At 34.1% G+C, this 16,533-nt stretch overlaps 1 protein-coding gene across 1 annotated transcript in view; it reads left to right on the top strand.

Annotated features, from left to right (window-relative positions):
• LOC132554603 (CD9 antigen-like) overlaps positions 1-15,467 on the top strand; it is a 37,210-nt gene extending 21,743 nt beyond the window's left edge. Inside the window, exons 2-8 of the mRNA XM_060218928.1 lie at positions 5,728-5,928; positions 7,533-7,607; positions 9,930-10,028; positions 10,251-10,352; positions 10,713-10,796; positions 11,286-11,356; positions 13,084-15,467. Coding sequence (XP_060074911.1) covers positions 5,728-5,928; positions 7,533-7,607; positions 9,930-10,028; positions 10,251-10,352; positions 10,713-10,796; positions 11,286-11,345 — 621 coding nt within the window. The 3' untranslated portion in view covers positions 11,346-11,356; positions 13,084-15,467. The remainder of the gene's footprint in view (positions 1-5,727; positions 5,929-7,532; positions 7,608-9,929; positions 10,029-10,250; positions 10,353-10,712; positions 10,797-11,285; positions 11,357-13,083) is intronic.
• Positions 15,468-16,533: the final 1,066 nt, after the last annotated feature.

Genomic DNA, 16,533 nt, shown 5'->3' with positions numbered 1-16,533 from the left:
CTTTGCGCATGTCAATGTTGTACCTGTTGTGTACTCAATTTTCAGAATACTTGATCAGGTTTTAAATCCTGGAGCGCACCATGATGCAATAATCATGTACATTTAAACTGCCTTTGTGTTTTGATGAATAGTTCTACTCTTTGAAATTTTGCTGAAAGCTTGAAGCAAATCCGGAAGTTGTAAAACAGGTTTTGTGTCTTTTATTAATTTTATTTTCAAGGTAACGTTTCTTTTGATATTTTCATATAAATCACACCAGTATTAAACATACCTACTGGGTTGCTCCTACAAATTAATTTATCCTTTAGTCCAAAATTTTTTACGGGGCATAAATGAGAACGATGTTTGAACATTGTATGTAAGAATGCATTGGTTTGAGGATCTGGTTGGAATCTGCACGTGTACTCGGGAAACTGAGAATGTACTTTTCGTCAGGAAAATTCGAAATAACTTGCCTCGAGAAACTTGACTAATTAAAGTAAAAGCAACAAGGATAAAGGCAATCAGTCGTTTGTGGGAAGACAGGAGCTTCCAAGGTCATGCAAAAGTGCACATATAATTAGGATTTACTTTTACTAGCAAATGTTACTAGTTGCAGTCACGTAAGTTTGTATCAAAGTATAATAAGTAATGAATTAATGTATATCGTCGTATTATATGCAGACAAAAACTGGATGACTATTAGTGCGTTTACCAATAAGAATTTTCTATACAGCGAAGCGAATGATGATGATAAGTATCCATGAGCTACCTGCCATCTAAATTTTCCTTCTCACCACCTATTTTGAGTTTCGTCTGTAGCCTCCTAGGTATTAACTCTCTAGGCTCCTAGCATCATAACGAAGGGTCAGAGAGGACACGCGTCCTCGTTAACAGATCTGCAAGACAAGTAGCATGAGGTCAAGAAGGACGAAACCGCTATATGGGCTAACGCAATTGTTATATTTTTTTAGAGGGGGGGGGGGGGGGGGCGCTACTGTATCTAATTCTAAATTTGAACTGTAAGGTGCAATATATTGTGTTTTTTTTACAATGCTAATCAAGAATATTTCAATAAAATTTTACTCAACAGTAACAAGTTTGCACTGTATTAGATCTAGCGTTCTATTTGAAGTTAGAATTCGCACAGACAGACTGAATAAATTACTTACACTTCACAATCAACAATGCAGTTGTATGCCGTGGTTTGCAGTCTATTTGTTTAGATGTTTTTAACAAAATATGTAACTTTTCACACCTGTTATGATATTTCTGATGATTCATTTTCATTTTGAATAAGAGATTTTATTTGTAATCAAATTTTAAACTCATAATAGTATTTGACTCTCAAAGTACATCTTCGATAAGAAGATTTTATATGGTATCATCATAGATCATAATGACTTTTGTAAGTATACTATAGTAAATAGAAAACGGGTCACAATTTCCTGTCGTCGAGCTTTAAAACATTTTGACATTTAAAAAATGCCTTGTTATTTATTTTCAAAGCTACATAAAATTGAAATAGCTCGTTCTTGTAAGAAGCCCTCGTTATTTCCATGTTTGCCCTCGGCAAACTTTACACTGAGATCTGATGTTACTTGGTGCTGTGAATTTCTGAAAGGTCACCTTGAACAAATAATCTATGCTACGATCAAGGTTAAATTATACGAATTCCCTGTCGGCAGACTTCAAAATCGATGTGAACAATAAATTAACTACTTAACAGTGTCTAGCCAGTAAAAATAAACATTTGTGTCAATATTTATGTGATTTGTTGAAGCACAAAGAAAAATACCGCCATTCTTTTCATGTGTGACGTCATCAAAGTCTATATCCGGTCGGCTGTTCGGTCTGCAGATTTTGGCGATGTAAAGCAGTTCTTGTTACGAGAGTATGGCTATATCAGTGTTAGAGTTGCTGTAGAGTTTTATTTGTCTGATGAAACACTTGATGGTCAAAATCACCATCTAAATTCGTCCCCTATTTTTACGAACATTTCGGTCAGACTGAGTGTGTTAGGTTATCAAAAATCCTTAAATTTTATAGACTGATTAAACAACCAACTCCTCTCGTGAGAATGTTTACTCGAAAATTCAGACTGGAAATATTTGAAAACACCCATTCTCTCCCTCACTTTTTCCGTCTCCGACTTGCCACCGAATGTGGGAATACTGTGCTGTTTCGGAACCACTTTTTTTCTTGTCAAACATTTTGTCGACCCGGAAATAAAAAGTAAATAGAAAAACGTACTCCCGGAAATAGAAACGTTTTCCTTTCCATGACTAATTAATCAAATGCCTAGTTATATGTATAACAGGTGTTGACTGGGTGATCTGATAGCACGCATGTTTGTGACGTCACATATAAAGATTATCGTGTATATTGGAGATGCGAAGGGGAGTTGGAACGATATAAAAGTGCCTCGGTTTCAACAGGCGCACGCCTCTAATCATTGTATAGATTGTTTCTGATACTTACACGCCCCCTCTGAGATTAAATTAAATTAGAATGGGCGACAAAACATACAAATGTACCTGTGAGACCGATAAATATTGCGATAATAATCAACGGAATGCAATTACACATTTTTAGCCGAAAATCTGCAGTTCGAGTGTATGAAGTAGTAACTTCCGGTTAGTATAAAGGAACAGGGCTTCACCAGACTGTATGTAAAATGGTGTTAAGGTCTGAATGTCAAGTTTATGTTTCTTAAAAAAAATGTTTCTTGATAAAGAAACCAACAGTTTAACTGCTTACCTGTTCTATATTTTGATAGCTGTTAATAACAATATTTCAATAATTGTTGAAATAAGTATTCACATAGTTTCAATATTTTGTCATCGTCAATGACACAGATCAATTTTCAAACATGTCTTTTCCTGTAAATTAACGGGTTTACCACGTAGCGGATCTCACATTGCAACCAGGCTCAGATAGAATCAAATCGATGCATGTATTCATTTGCTATAAATGGCTCTGCTTCTCAAAGACTGGGACGCATATAGATCTCCGAGCGACACAAGTGGAGGCCATACATAGTTCATTGTATACGCTCTACATGGTTGCACAGGAAGCTACATTATGACGTAAGACTTCATCAAAGAAAACCTGTATTTTAATTAAATCTCCATTTGTAACAATTTACTTTTTCTGAAGCAGTGAATGTCTTATTTTGGCATTTAAAATCAGTATAAATGTCAGCTTTGCAGGCAAACCATATTGCGAGCTAAAAAGAAATCAATCTCTAACGGTCAATATGTTTGCCTGCAAACCTCTGGCATTCAAAGTGACCTAAATGCCACAAGACAGTACACATAAACATTGTTTACTCCTGATTCTGCCTTATGTGATTTCATCTTGATTCTAGCTCAAATAATTTCTTCATTTTCGACTATGTAATTAGTGAATTGCCCGAGTGTTGACGTCATAATGATCACGAACTGGATGAAATTTATTGTATCTTAAATCACACATTTTTGTGATTAGTTCATTCAATGGCATTGACGAGCAAATGTAAACATATTGTACAAAAGTGTGGAGAACATGTTTCGAAAAGAATCTAAAGAAAGCTGTATCTTTCCTGTGTTTTACACTTCTTGGACTTTATATGATAATCAATAACATATCAAGACTTCCCTTTGGCAAATTTTCCTACAATTGAAAACAATGGTCTTGGGAAGAAAATAAAAAATCTGGTTTTCGAAACTGAAAATATAAAAATGTCGCAAACTGTAAGAATGAGGAAGGGTTTCCACAAACCACTATATACACCCTGTCACTACCAGGAATCTGCATCACATCAGGTCTTCACTCCGGCCCCAGAGAGCTATGTATGTAATTGGTGTTGCTCACCAGTTATGTGCGAGTCTGCAGCCTGCCTGTCTGATGGAGTGTAGCTGTTTTGGCAATGGTTTGTCTTATCGTGATGGCGTTTACCGGAAGTTGATCACATTAGAGATTATACAAAAACGTCATCTATTTAGCTATGTTAGTGCTACTACTAGAGAAAAATAATAATATCTTAATAATATAATGTGTGTATCGGATCAAAAGGCAGGAAATTGAAGTGGTCAAGCAAGATACGGCTATAACTACCGGTGTCTGTTGCGTTGTTTCTATTTTGGGTTGTAGAGTGTATTCAACATTGTATTTCATTCCTTCGATATAACCTTACCAAAGTCGGTTGTGTATTACCAGCTCATGAACTGCCAGTGGAGTTAGAATATTGCAAATAATGTAAACAGTTTGAGGTTTCAGTTCCTTATAACAAGAATAACGTTTAAAATGATAACTATGATCATTGAACTGCCTATGAATGTAGACTGAAAGTTCAACACTAAAATATTTGTCACAATTTGCAGATTTTATGTACAAATGCAAAATGGTAGCTTCATGTAATTCTTCTTTCACTTTATTTTGAATAATTGAAGGAAAATATAAAAAAAATCAGGACAGAAAAATTAATCACTATATTTAGAAATTAATGCTGATGCCGCAATATAAACGACATATACGGAGTTCTCATTTCTGCAAAATTCAGACCCGAAATATACTGTAAACTTTTCAAGGCCGTAGTACCATTATCATGCAACAGGTGAGAATGGCATTTGTGTTAGTCATGCAGCATTGGCTGCAGCTAGAATTAGCAAATGTTAATCTAGTTTAGGAAATTGTAGCGAAATAATGGTTTTACAATATGGCATTCTGTTTACTGGTTTGGTTAGTTTGAACAATATGTCATGAAGACACGTCAACACAGTTGTAGCTTCAAAAGAGTAAGAAAGCAACATACGCCGTGAACAGGTTTAACAATTTGACAATGATAAACCATGACAGGTTGCTCGTATACTAGTACGCGAAGACAATTGTACATGTATAAGCAATTATGACGTCATTCCCCAGTTTGTAATCTATAAATAGCTGATATGTCTAGAAACTGGTTGCATTTATAACTAAATTAAGTCCCACACTATACAGTTCTCGGGAAAGAACGAACAGTAGGTCCGTGATACCGTTTCGGCGTTTAAAACAAATGGTATTTTGATTCATGATGCTAATATTGCCACTGTAAAAACACTAGTATATTATAGAGACGAAATTTAGTTTTACGCTAAAAGCTACGTCGATGTATTCATTCGTAATGGTTACTCCCGATGATATTCGATATCATGAAAAAAATCATCATATCTTGTTCTACTGTAAGTAAAAAGATAAACTTGAAAATCGATGGAAAGTATTTTACTCTCTGCTCAGTTATAGATACGAGAGAATCGTCAGTTCCCCTCCCTTTTTGTATTTTTTTTTTTTTTTTTTTTGTTTTGCGAAGGTTTCATAGTTATTTCATATATAGGTGACTAATTTCTATTTGTATGGGGTTGCTTCGTGATTTGATTAACATACCAAATACATTGACCGAGGACGAAATCGCCCAAGCCGCCTCCTAAGTTTATAAAAGAAATTAGGCCCTTAGCATCACTGACGAATCATAGAAGGATGAAATAGCTGTATGATGCAGCTTAATTCATGGTTTGTCTCTAGTGTGTCTAACTAAATTATTAACAGGTGCTATTCACGTGAGTGTTTTTGTACACTGTCTGAGGTTGACGGTTTTTCCGAACTTAATCAATAAAAATGTATCGACAGCCGAAAACAATAGCCAGATTTATTACTTTTATTAACAAATGATTTTTATCTTTTTTTTTATTATATAAACGAACAATAATGCATGTTCTTCTTTCTTTATAGTTACTGGGATGTGCTATTCTTGCTGTCGGAATTTGGATCCTAGTAGGAGACAACTTCAACAAGTATGTAGATGGCGCTGAGGAGTTCGGATTTCTCCACACGGGGGCGTACATCCTGATCGTGGTGGGTGTCATCATTATGGTCATCGGTTTCCTTGGATGCTGTGGTGCCATCCGGGAAAGCCAAATCATGCTTGGACTGGTACGTATGATGGCATGGCTACAACTGACCAACGGACTCATTTCAGGATTCGAAATGTTATTTTTGCTTTATCAAAGAGAAAAAAGTATTTGATCTGTTTTAATGTACACTTTTAATAGTCTCTTCATAGATTAAGCGTACTTGATACTTCATAGAATATAGACTTTGTTTGGAATATCGTATTTTTTCCGTCTAAGGCAGATCACTGCATGACGTTAAAGTCTTCTCTTTTTATTTTTTCTCGTATTAATATGATCTAAAAGAACCCCTTTGAAGGTAGATCGAGTTAATCATGATTCGAAACAGAAAATGTAGCATGGGAACTTGGTAAATAAGATGCAAAGGGCCTAATCCATGTGCGGGGAAGGGGGATAAAACGATCCAAGGGAGTCCCATTGTCTTATCTAAAATTTCTCCGTTAGAAGAATATATATCTCATTGTTATCTAAAAGGCCCTGTTAAATGCCTATATAGCATACTATTATCTAAAAGTCACCGTTGGAGGCCTACATAGCTAACAATTATCTAAAAGTCACCGTTGGAGGCCTACATAGCTAACAATTATCTAAAAGTCCCTGTTGATGGTCTATATATCTTACTATTATCTAAAAGTCCCTGTTGATGGCCTATATAGCTTACTATTATCTAAAAGTCCTTGTTGATGGCCTATATAGCTTACTATTATCTGAAAGTCCCTGCAGATGGCCTATATGTCTCACTATTATCTAAAAGTCCCTGTTGATGGCCTATATAGCATACTATTATCTAAAAGTCCCTGCAGATGGCCTATATAGCTTACTATTATCTAAAAGTCCCTGTTGATGGCCTATATAGCATACTATTATCTAAAAGTCCCTGCAGATGGCCTATATAGCTTACTATTATCTAAAAGTCACCGTTGGAGGCCTACATAGCTTACTATTATCTAAAAGTCACCGTTGGAGGCCTACATAGCTTACTATTATCTAAAAGTCACCGTTGGAGGCCTACATAGCTTACTATTATCTAAAAGTAGCTCAAGGGAATCGCGATTTATTCGAATGATGATATTGAGGTCAAGACATGTCATGAAATTGATTTGAATATATTCCATCTTCTGAATCTCATAGAAGAATTGGGTCATACTTGATATGATCAGTAAATACGGATTCTGTTATCTTAGGGCACGAAAAGGGCCATATAAAATATCAGTTTCGTATTTCTTCATGAACGATACTGTCAAATTATTATATTAATAGCTTTTATCTTTTTTCCTTTTAAATTCGTCGGCACTTTTGATCTACGAATTTATTCCGACGAAATAATATGATAAACAGTTAAATACGGATTAGAGATTTTAGTGAGTACTATTTGCTAATGGCCAATTGCCAAATAATATTTTAAACCACGAATTTCAATTGTATATTAAATGGAAATATATGATATTAATATAATCAAAATTTGCCCTCAGGAATTTGCACTGAATATTGAGACTATAGAAAATGTTTTATTACCTAGAAAATTTATATATCATATCAACTTTACAAGAACCGTACTGAATTCTTTCTGTAATCATGAACATTTTTTTTAAATACCTGGATAATTTATTTTCGGTTCTGTTTCAGTTCTTTGGGTTCCTCTTCGTCATCTTCGCGGTGTTACTTGGAGCTGGAATCTGGGCAGTGATGGCGAAAGATTCAGTAAGTGTAACACGTGACTGCAAAGTTACATTACACCCACGTGAGTTTTAAGTAACTGAAAGTGTTAAGTTAGGCTATTCTAACATAGATAATTCATAACTATATTATCCGGATCGTAGAGGGAACTTCTTTTATTTTGTGAATCTATATAATATAGACTGTTTATGCTTTCCTGAATTGGTATTGTTTTACTTTTTAATCTTCTTAATACACTGAACTCTTAAATGTTGGAATAACCTTTACAAAGAAATATAACACACCAGAGAATAAAGCTATACGTTATCAAATGAGCTTTAATTATTTTTTAATCCCTAAGATATTTTTCAACTTTTTATTTGATGTATTTTTATTCTTACTACAGTATAACTTTAAGAAATGTACAAAAGCTTACTTGTGTGGTTTAATTGGAGCGATTGCCGTTGATATTTAGCGAATATCGATTTTGTTAGCAGTTCTAATAAAAAGGACAATATCATTTTCATTTATTGAAAGTTCACCTCCCTGTGGCAGTAGGCTGATCGAGTTCCGCATCTAGGCATATAAACATTATCATTACAATTAACATTAATCCTTTAATCATTATTATCAAAATTATTATTGATAATAATGAAACCATATCCTATATCTTCGCATTTAAAAAAAAAAATCCGTTTGTGACTTTGAACATGCATACAAACAACTAAAGTTACTCATTTGAATATTTTTGAAGACATACCAATTTTTTTTGCCTCCTTTTTAAGCTAACAAAGCCCTTAGATATAGCTTACTACGGTGAATACGTTATCGACATGATTGCTAGTAAATCAATATTGTTTTACTATTGGATAAAGAGAAGCGGGGACCAGCGATTGATTACACTTTAGAGTTGAGCTCCATGTTTGTTTCAATGGACTGGTGATCATGTTAGTGAAAATTCTCGGACATCGGGCTGTCGCTCCCTAAACCATCGCCATCTTGCTTAGTAGACTCTTACCGTTCCCTGTTGATTAATATTGACCAGGATATATATCACTAACAGTCTGAAGAAGAATGTGAAATGGACACAGCAATACTGTAAAGTTATCTGTATGATCTCTTGTACTATAAACGACACGTCAATTTTTCATCATTAAACACCTCCAGCAAGGCATTTCACTGCTTTACATAGTACAGATAGGCCTGATGGCATGTAAATTTAATGGCATTGCTTAAGGATTTTGAAAATTTGAAAAAAATGAGGATTTTAAACTGTTTACAAAAGAGTGGAAGGTCTTAAAGGAGTCTAAGCCTAAGAAATGTCCCTCATCCTTAGTCCGACATCTTTCTTAAAATATCTGTTAATACTATTCAAATCCCAGGCCTCGAATTTAAGGCTTTTTACTGGCATTTGCAAGTAGAAATCAGAGAATTGCAAGTAGAAGAAATAATAACTTGCTTTTACCAGCAAGCGGATTCATCAGATGCAAACTGTGAGTGCCTGTCTTTTCCTAACATTTCACAGAAATAAACAGTTTTGAGTTTTGATTTTCATAGTGTAAATATTGGGACAAAGCAATTCTATAATGTTGATATATATTGGATAAAGCAAGGTAATACATTATAAATCACTAAACAAAACACATTATTTGAACATGGAGATTTGCGATAATAGCAAGTAAAAAGTCATTTTGGCGAGTACAAATTTAAGGCACTTGCTGTTTTCAGAAAGTGACAAAAAATGTTAAATTCGAGGCCTGAATTCCCATCGCACACAGATTTGCCTTTCCAAGCATGAAATGTCAGTAAGAAGATCTAAAAGTCAAAACACAAGTATATAGACATTAGTTACTAGTGTTGACTAGTACTATTATTTACTAACTCGCCTGTTGTACATTTTGAAGCACATTCAGTCTTCTAGCGTCGTCTAATATGATGCATATTAGTACAGTGACAGCGATTCTGCAATAACAAAACAAATATACCGATCAATAGTATTGTAGCATAACGTTTTAATGGGAAAACGCACAAAATGGAATTTCCCGATTCCAGACTTTTCAGTCTGTCTTGTTATTTAATATAGGTAAATATCAGATTATGTATTTCTGCTAATACTTCCTCCTTTCTGAAAACTGATAAAGGAAAAGCAGTGGGAAGTAAAATTTTAGATTCTCTATTTTCACTTCTGTCATGAGAGAATATCTTTATTCCAATCTTTACCCTCATTCTACGAGGTTAGACTGCTACCGCAATTAATGAAAACATATGTGATGGATGTTTTTGGTTTACATGACTTTGTTTACGTTAAGTAAATTGTCTCGACCTTCTGACAATCATTACAATCATATTCTATTTCATTGTCTTCAGCTGAAGCAGCTTGTCTCCGATGTTCTTCAGAAGAAGGTGGAACAGTCATGTCAAAATGACCAAGCATCAAAGAACTTCATGAAGATGGTCCAAGACGAGGTATTCAGAAAGACGTGTGATTTCTGTCATACCAAGAGGATTTATTTAACAAATGAAAGAGAATTACTGAATAATGTATAGTAATAAATATGGCGACAATGAAATTAATAATGTTTTGATAGCAAACATAAATTAGTTTCGTTTAATTTTCAATCATATTTTTTTATTATCTTTGTTTGAAAACATTTATCGTATAGATGCCAACAAAATGTTTGCTTTTAGTTTGAGTGCTGCGGAGCAACCTCTGGTGTGGTTGATTACCTAACTTCCAGCTGTGTCATCAACGCCAACATATTCCCTTGTGTCGCCGAATCGACCATGTCGGTACGTAGTTTTTACATCTGATACTGTAACACCTATGATGACCAATGAATATTTCTGTCGTAATGATGATCTATGTACAGAAAAGTACAATTTGTCGTTATAATGACCTATGTTTATATTTTTCGTTATGGTGATCTATGTATAAATCAGGCGTTATGTAGACTTGTGTATATTTCAGTCCTTATATAGACCTATGTATAATTCAGTCGTTATGATGACCTTTGTATCTTCCAATAGTTTCTTGTGTATATACAGTTTTAAGTAATCCTGTCTAGTCATCGTCAGACTTTGTGATAGCTTTAATTGTGGTATGTATTTATAAAAAAATACGCTCTTTATACATAGTTGGATATATTACAGGGCTGTAACGAGAAACTCTACGACTTTTTCTCGGAGAATCTTCTGATTGTTGCCGGAGTGGCCATAGGTATCGCCTTCATACTGGTAAGTATTCATTCCAACTCTACATCGAATCGAGAGTAACACATAAACAAAGAAGATTTACACAGAAATCCTTGGAAAATACAATGAGAATAATACCAGGTGATCCAGAAGAATAAGTGTATTCTGTTTATGAACAACACTTGCAATGTACTTCTTGGTCAATTCAACTTAGTGATGTGAATTTTCACCCTAAGAACAAAGTAAACAACAATAGAACCATCAGGCATACCTACGAGCATTGATCATATTTAAAATTGAACAAAAGACACATTTAAAGCTAGATAAAGTAGAGCCAAACAATGGATTAAACTGCATCATACAGCTGTTTCGCCCTTCCAGGACTTCTCAGTACTATTAAGAGCATAATTCATGTTTTAAACACTTATGACACCTTTGCACAATGGTATAACACATATATAGACATTTCAAAATAAGGTATTCTTTTATTAAATGAGTTCCTACTGATGACAATTTCTTTTTTTTTCACAGATTCTGGGAATGATATTCTCCATGGTTCTTTGTTGTGCTATCCGGGATGTGTCAGCGTAACGCTCCCACAGGTAAATAAAAGCTTCAAGTTTATCTGAAAAGTACTGCCCCAGAGGTTAATATCTTTCGTGTAAGTCATTAAATTACCACCTCGCAGGTAAAGAATCGCCTTAAAATTACAGGTACTGCACCACAGGTAAATATCTGCTGTTCTAGTTTTAAAAGTACTGCCCCACAGGTAAATATCTGCTGTTCTTAGTTAAAGGTACTGCCCCACAGGTAAATATCTGCTGTTCTTAGTTAAAGGTACTGCCCCACAGGTAAATATCTGCTGTTCTAGTTTTAAAAGTACTGCCCCACAGGTAAATATCTGCTGTTCTTAAATATATGTTGTTCTTAGTTAAAGGTACTGCCCCACAGGTAAATATATGTTGTTCTAGTTTTAAAAGTACTGCCCCACATGTAAATATACGTTGTTCTAGTTTTAAAAGTACTGCCCCACATGTAAATATACGTTGTTCTAGTTTTAAAAGTACTGCCCCACAGGTAAATATATGTTGTTCTTAGTTAAAGGTACTGCCCCACAGGTAAATATATGTTGTTCTTAGTTAAAGGTACTGCCCCACATGTAAATATATGCTGTTCTAAGTAAAAGGTACTGCCCCACAGGTTACTATATGTTGTTCTAAGTTAAAGGTACTGCCCCACAGGTTACTATATGTTGTTCTAAGTTAAAGGTACTGCCCCACAGGTAAATATATGCTGTTCTAAGTAAAAGGTACTGCCCCACAGGTTACTATATGTTGTTCTAAGTTAAAAGTACTTCCCCACAGGTTACTATATGTTGTTCTAAGTTAAAGGTACTACCCCACAGGTAAATATATGCTGTTCTAAGTAAAAGGTACTGCCCCACAGGTTACTATATGTTGTTCTAAGTTAAAGGTACTGCCCCACAGGTTACTATATGTTGTTCTAAGTTAAAGGTACTACCCCACAGGTAAATATATGCTGTTCTAAGTAAAAGGTACTGCCCCACAGGTTACTATATGTTGTTCTAGTTTTAAAAGTACTGCCCCACAGGTTAATATATGTTGTTCTAGTTTTAAAAGTACTGCCCCACAGGTAAATATCTGCAAATATATTCTTAGATGTGCCGTGGTGCAAATAATTCATAATTGACTATATATGTCAGATTTATAATTAATAATATTTAAAAACAAAAAATATTTTTTATTTATTATGAGGAACTATATCAGCAAAGTTATAAATGCGTCCGATTTCATAAGATTTAGTCAGTTTCGTCAAAAAAAAAACGATTTCATGAATCTTACCATAATATAACTTCATAAAACTGATGATATGGTTTCGTGAAATTGACAATATTATGAATACTGTCGTGAAGCTGACTACTAATCATAGTCTTGTATATGATAAATATGTGTTATAAAGATACTTGATTTTTTAAAATAATAAAGATGTATCGAAATAAAAAAAAAATATTCAGTACGAATTGAGATTTATATATAGTGGAGAAATGCAATGTGATACTAAAGGTTTAAAGCTTAGGAGTCGACTAAGATCCAAAGTAAAAACAACACTCAACATCTACATAGAGGAGGTGCATTATTGTCCATAATTTGATAAAATTAGTCGTTCTAATATGATAAATAATGAATTAACTACATCATACAGTTGTCTCGTCCTTCTAGGTCAGTGACGTCAAGGGTCTAAATTTGATTTAATGATCATATCGTTGTAGAAAAACATGTTTATAGTTCTCTGTTTTGTTTCATTGCAGATTTTTCTGATTGTCGTTATTTATATGAATGTTTAAGGCATCAATGTAGTGAATTCTTCATTTCAACTGAGATTGGATGGCAGCGGCTGCTGGTTGACACGTTGTCACATCACGTGAGAAATTTGCAGAATGTGTAATTTACGTGCCCAGTATGGGAAATATGCGTGTGTATCGCTATCGCAAAAAAAGAACTTTTGGAAAGAGAAATTCGGCCAGAATATATTTCTAAACCGGAAATTTGTTGCTTTGGAAATGTTTTGATATTACTTTTAGTATATGTTTATTATAAGTTGTCATGGAAAATGGCAAAATGCATAGTGACTGACATGTGAAGAAAAGCTGATACATGTGCTTATCTTCGCTATATCGGTTCTTCTTTCCTGGTTTTATAGTTCATGCTGTATGTATTGTCGGCTGGAACTAATAAGGTCATCAATAGTTTTTGTACTTAGTCGTCGATTTTACCTGAAAATTTCATTAGTTAATGAGATCGTATATATTTAGTGCTTTACGTTTGTTTAAACAGTCATTTCATCTCATCGATTAGACGTTATTTCATTAATATTATGTTGCTGCTTGCCATCTGTACTATATATATATATATACATGTGTCTTGTCATATGTGGAGGTAAAGTGAACGGACGAACGGACGTGCATATATATATGGAAGTCTGATGATGATCCAACTACGCAGGACGATCGGATGGGCATCCCTGTTTCCGTGGAACTGGCGCAACGCGCTTACCTTGGCATCAGTGTTTCTCATATTTACATTGATTAACATAATTTTTGTAAGATGTTTAAAATTTGTATTTTGTGTAGGTATATAGCTTTTAACTAGTGTATTTTTTAAAGAAAAAATAAACCCAATGTGAAAAGATCTTGTCCACTACATAATTCTAAAAGGTGCCAGTGACCGAGACGTTTTTTCTATTCGAAATTATGGTCACTAATTAAAATCTCTCACTGGAAGTAGGCTGCTGCCTATGACAGCAACACCACGCGGAAAGAAATTAAAGTTAATTTTGTGCAATGGTTTTGGAGGCAAAATAAGCCTTGTTAACTTGCTTCAGTCTGCCTTGAGCTGCAGTTACATTCTCGAATATTTTTTCTGTACATATTCGTTCACAAATAACGCATGTGACACATATATTTGTGCACATGTGTGTGATACAATATGAGGGATATTTCTGTTTTCGCTTCCGCGTGATGACTTCTTAAATATTGCATCCAGAGAATGCCCTAATCTTTAAGTGCCTAGAAAGAATGAAGAAATTATGCAATTTATGAAACCAACACGTGTAGAGGATTTCTATTATGCTTACATATGGATCAATTGTGCCGCTTACCTTAGCGACCTCTAGTGGCAATCAGAATGTATAAAGTATCGGTCGATAACTCTACACAACGAGTCACAAATTTAGACTGGTTTCTTGATTTAAACATTTGCCTTTTTGTACTCTTTCGCAATGGCAGTTCATTTAATCAGACACGGGTCTTCTTGTTATCATGAAATCTTTATTTTTCTATATAAATGTGGTGGACACTATCTTTAGTTATTGCATTTGTACCCAGTGTTGTGTTTGTATGCCCAGTGTACTTGTGTGTAATGTCTGTAGCGCCGTTATATGAAGCATAATACTATACAGCTAAGGTTTATATAACAAATTATTTTAACATAAAAATAAAAGTAACCCAGCCCAGGATTCGAAACTCAAAACTCTCTCAAATGGCACGGATGCATTCCCCTTTGGCGAATTTAAATAGGAACGTTTTCTGTTTCTGAAAACGTATTAAGTCTACAATATGCAAATAACACAAGTGCATAAGGATAGAATGCCCGCATATTTCATACACCGTTTGAGGAATCATAAGGAATGTATATTTTGAAAAAAAATAGTTCACTGTTTTAATGTGTTTTGAAACAATATCGATCACGTAAGTGTTATATCTTCAGATAAATTTCCCACTTTTGGATTTTTTCAATCATCATTGCCAATATTTTCTACAAAAAAACTAATTATACATTATACATTAAATTCATTTCGAACGAAGATGAAATCTGAAGCCATAGAGCCCGCGAGCAATAGATTGCAAACCGAATTTTACGTTTTTGACTGCTGTTCCTTTTAATTTGTCGAAACATTGATATTAACAGTTTTAGTCTTTAGGAAGAAGTCATTATCCTTTGTTTTATCACAGATATTTGTATAATATATTTATCTTGTCGATACATTATACAACTAGTATCATACTCTGAAGGACTTATCTGTACTAATTTAATTGATTTTGACACACATTTCTTACGTGGGAATGATAAGTGTAGAATATCGTTTCTTGTGTTGACTGGGTTAAATGCAATAAAATTTCCTTTTGAAATATCATTTTCTTGTTTTATGTTTTTCATGTTAAAATGGATATGATTATTAAAATGAAATGATAGTTTGTAAAGCATTATCTCAACTGTACATATTGAAAATGTAAAACAACACGTGTACGCTGGACTTGGAAAACATCTGATAATTTATAGAAGTTAAAATTATTAATCATATTGTAATATATCCTGAGTAAATTATTATTGTAGATGATTATCTCGTCCTGGTTAAGGATTTGTAAGATACATAAATGAAAAGAATCTTACTCTTAATTACACGATGAGGGAGGGCGGAAGGGGTCATCAAGCCATTTCCCGAGTATATATTCTGATCTCCACCTGCTTGGAATTATATCAACCATACTAGTAAAAATCCGACAAGCACTCACCTATGAAAGACTGATTAAAATCAGAATCAGAAGAGTCGAGGAATTATTAAGTTCTAAATCTCAACATTGATGCTAGGAGGCTATATTTTAGGAGGCAACTGAGACAAATCAATCTCGTAGAAATCTAGGACAATGTAGACAGAAATATAGTTAGGAAGGATGTACACTCCAAAGCTTCGACCTTTTCCATTCCATTGTACTTAACAATCAGACCCTAAGCAAGTCAACTACTCTCTTGACGAATCCTCCGCTGATGACGTGTGACTAGTAGTCATATTTTACATACAAAAAGCAATGCTTCTAAATGGTAAAATCGGTTTTATTGGGGTAAATAAATAGGTTAATACAATGGATAATACATACATTTCGTATGATATTTGCTAGTAAAGCGATTCGTTTATAAAATGTGAACTAGTTTGGTGATAATAATATTTTTATAACGATTATCATACAAATATGGGTTGACATTACGGTAAAATATATCTGTCAATAAAATATAACTCAACATTAAATATTGAATACATGTAAAAACTTGTTTTAAGAAACGCACAGTCCTCCGTTTATACATCCATATGTTAATGGAAAATAAAAATATGCCATATCTCAAATTTTAAATCGACCACTCGCGGGTGATGTAAATCTAGGATCGTTTAAACAAATCTTCGGTGATTTTATTTTTTCGAACTC

The sequence above is a fragment of the Ylistrum balloti genome, unplaced genomic scaffold, assembly GCF_031769215.1.
Source record: "Ylistrum balloti isolate Yb309-2 unplaced genomic scaffold, AGI_CSIRO_Ybal_v1 Utg369640, whole genome shotgun sequence".
NCBI lineage: Eukaryota > Metazoa > Mollusca > Bivalvia > Pectinida > Pectinidae > Ylistrum > Ylistrum balloti.
Note: the sequence above shows the minus strand (reverse complement) of the source record. Positions and strands in the feature narration are given on the sequence as shown.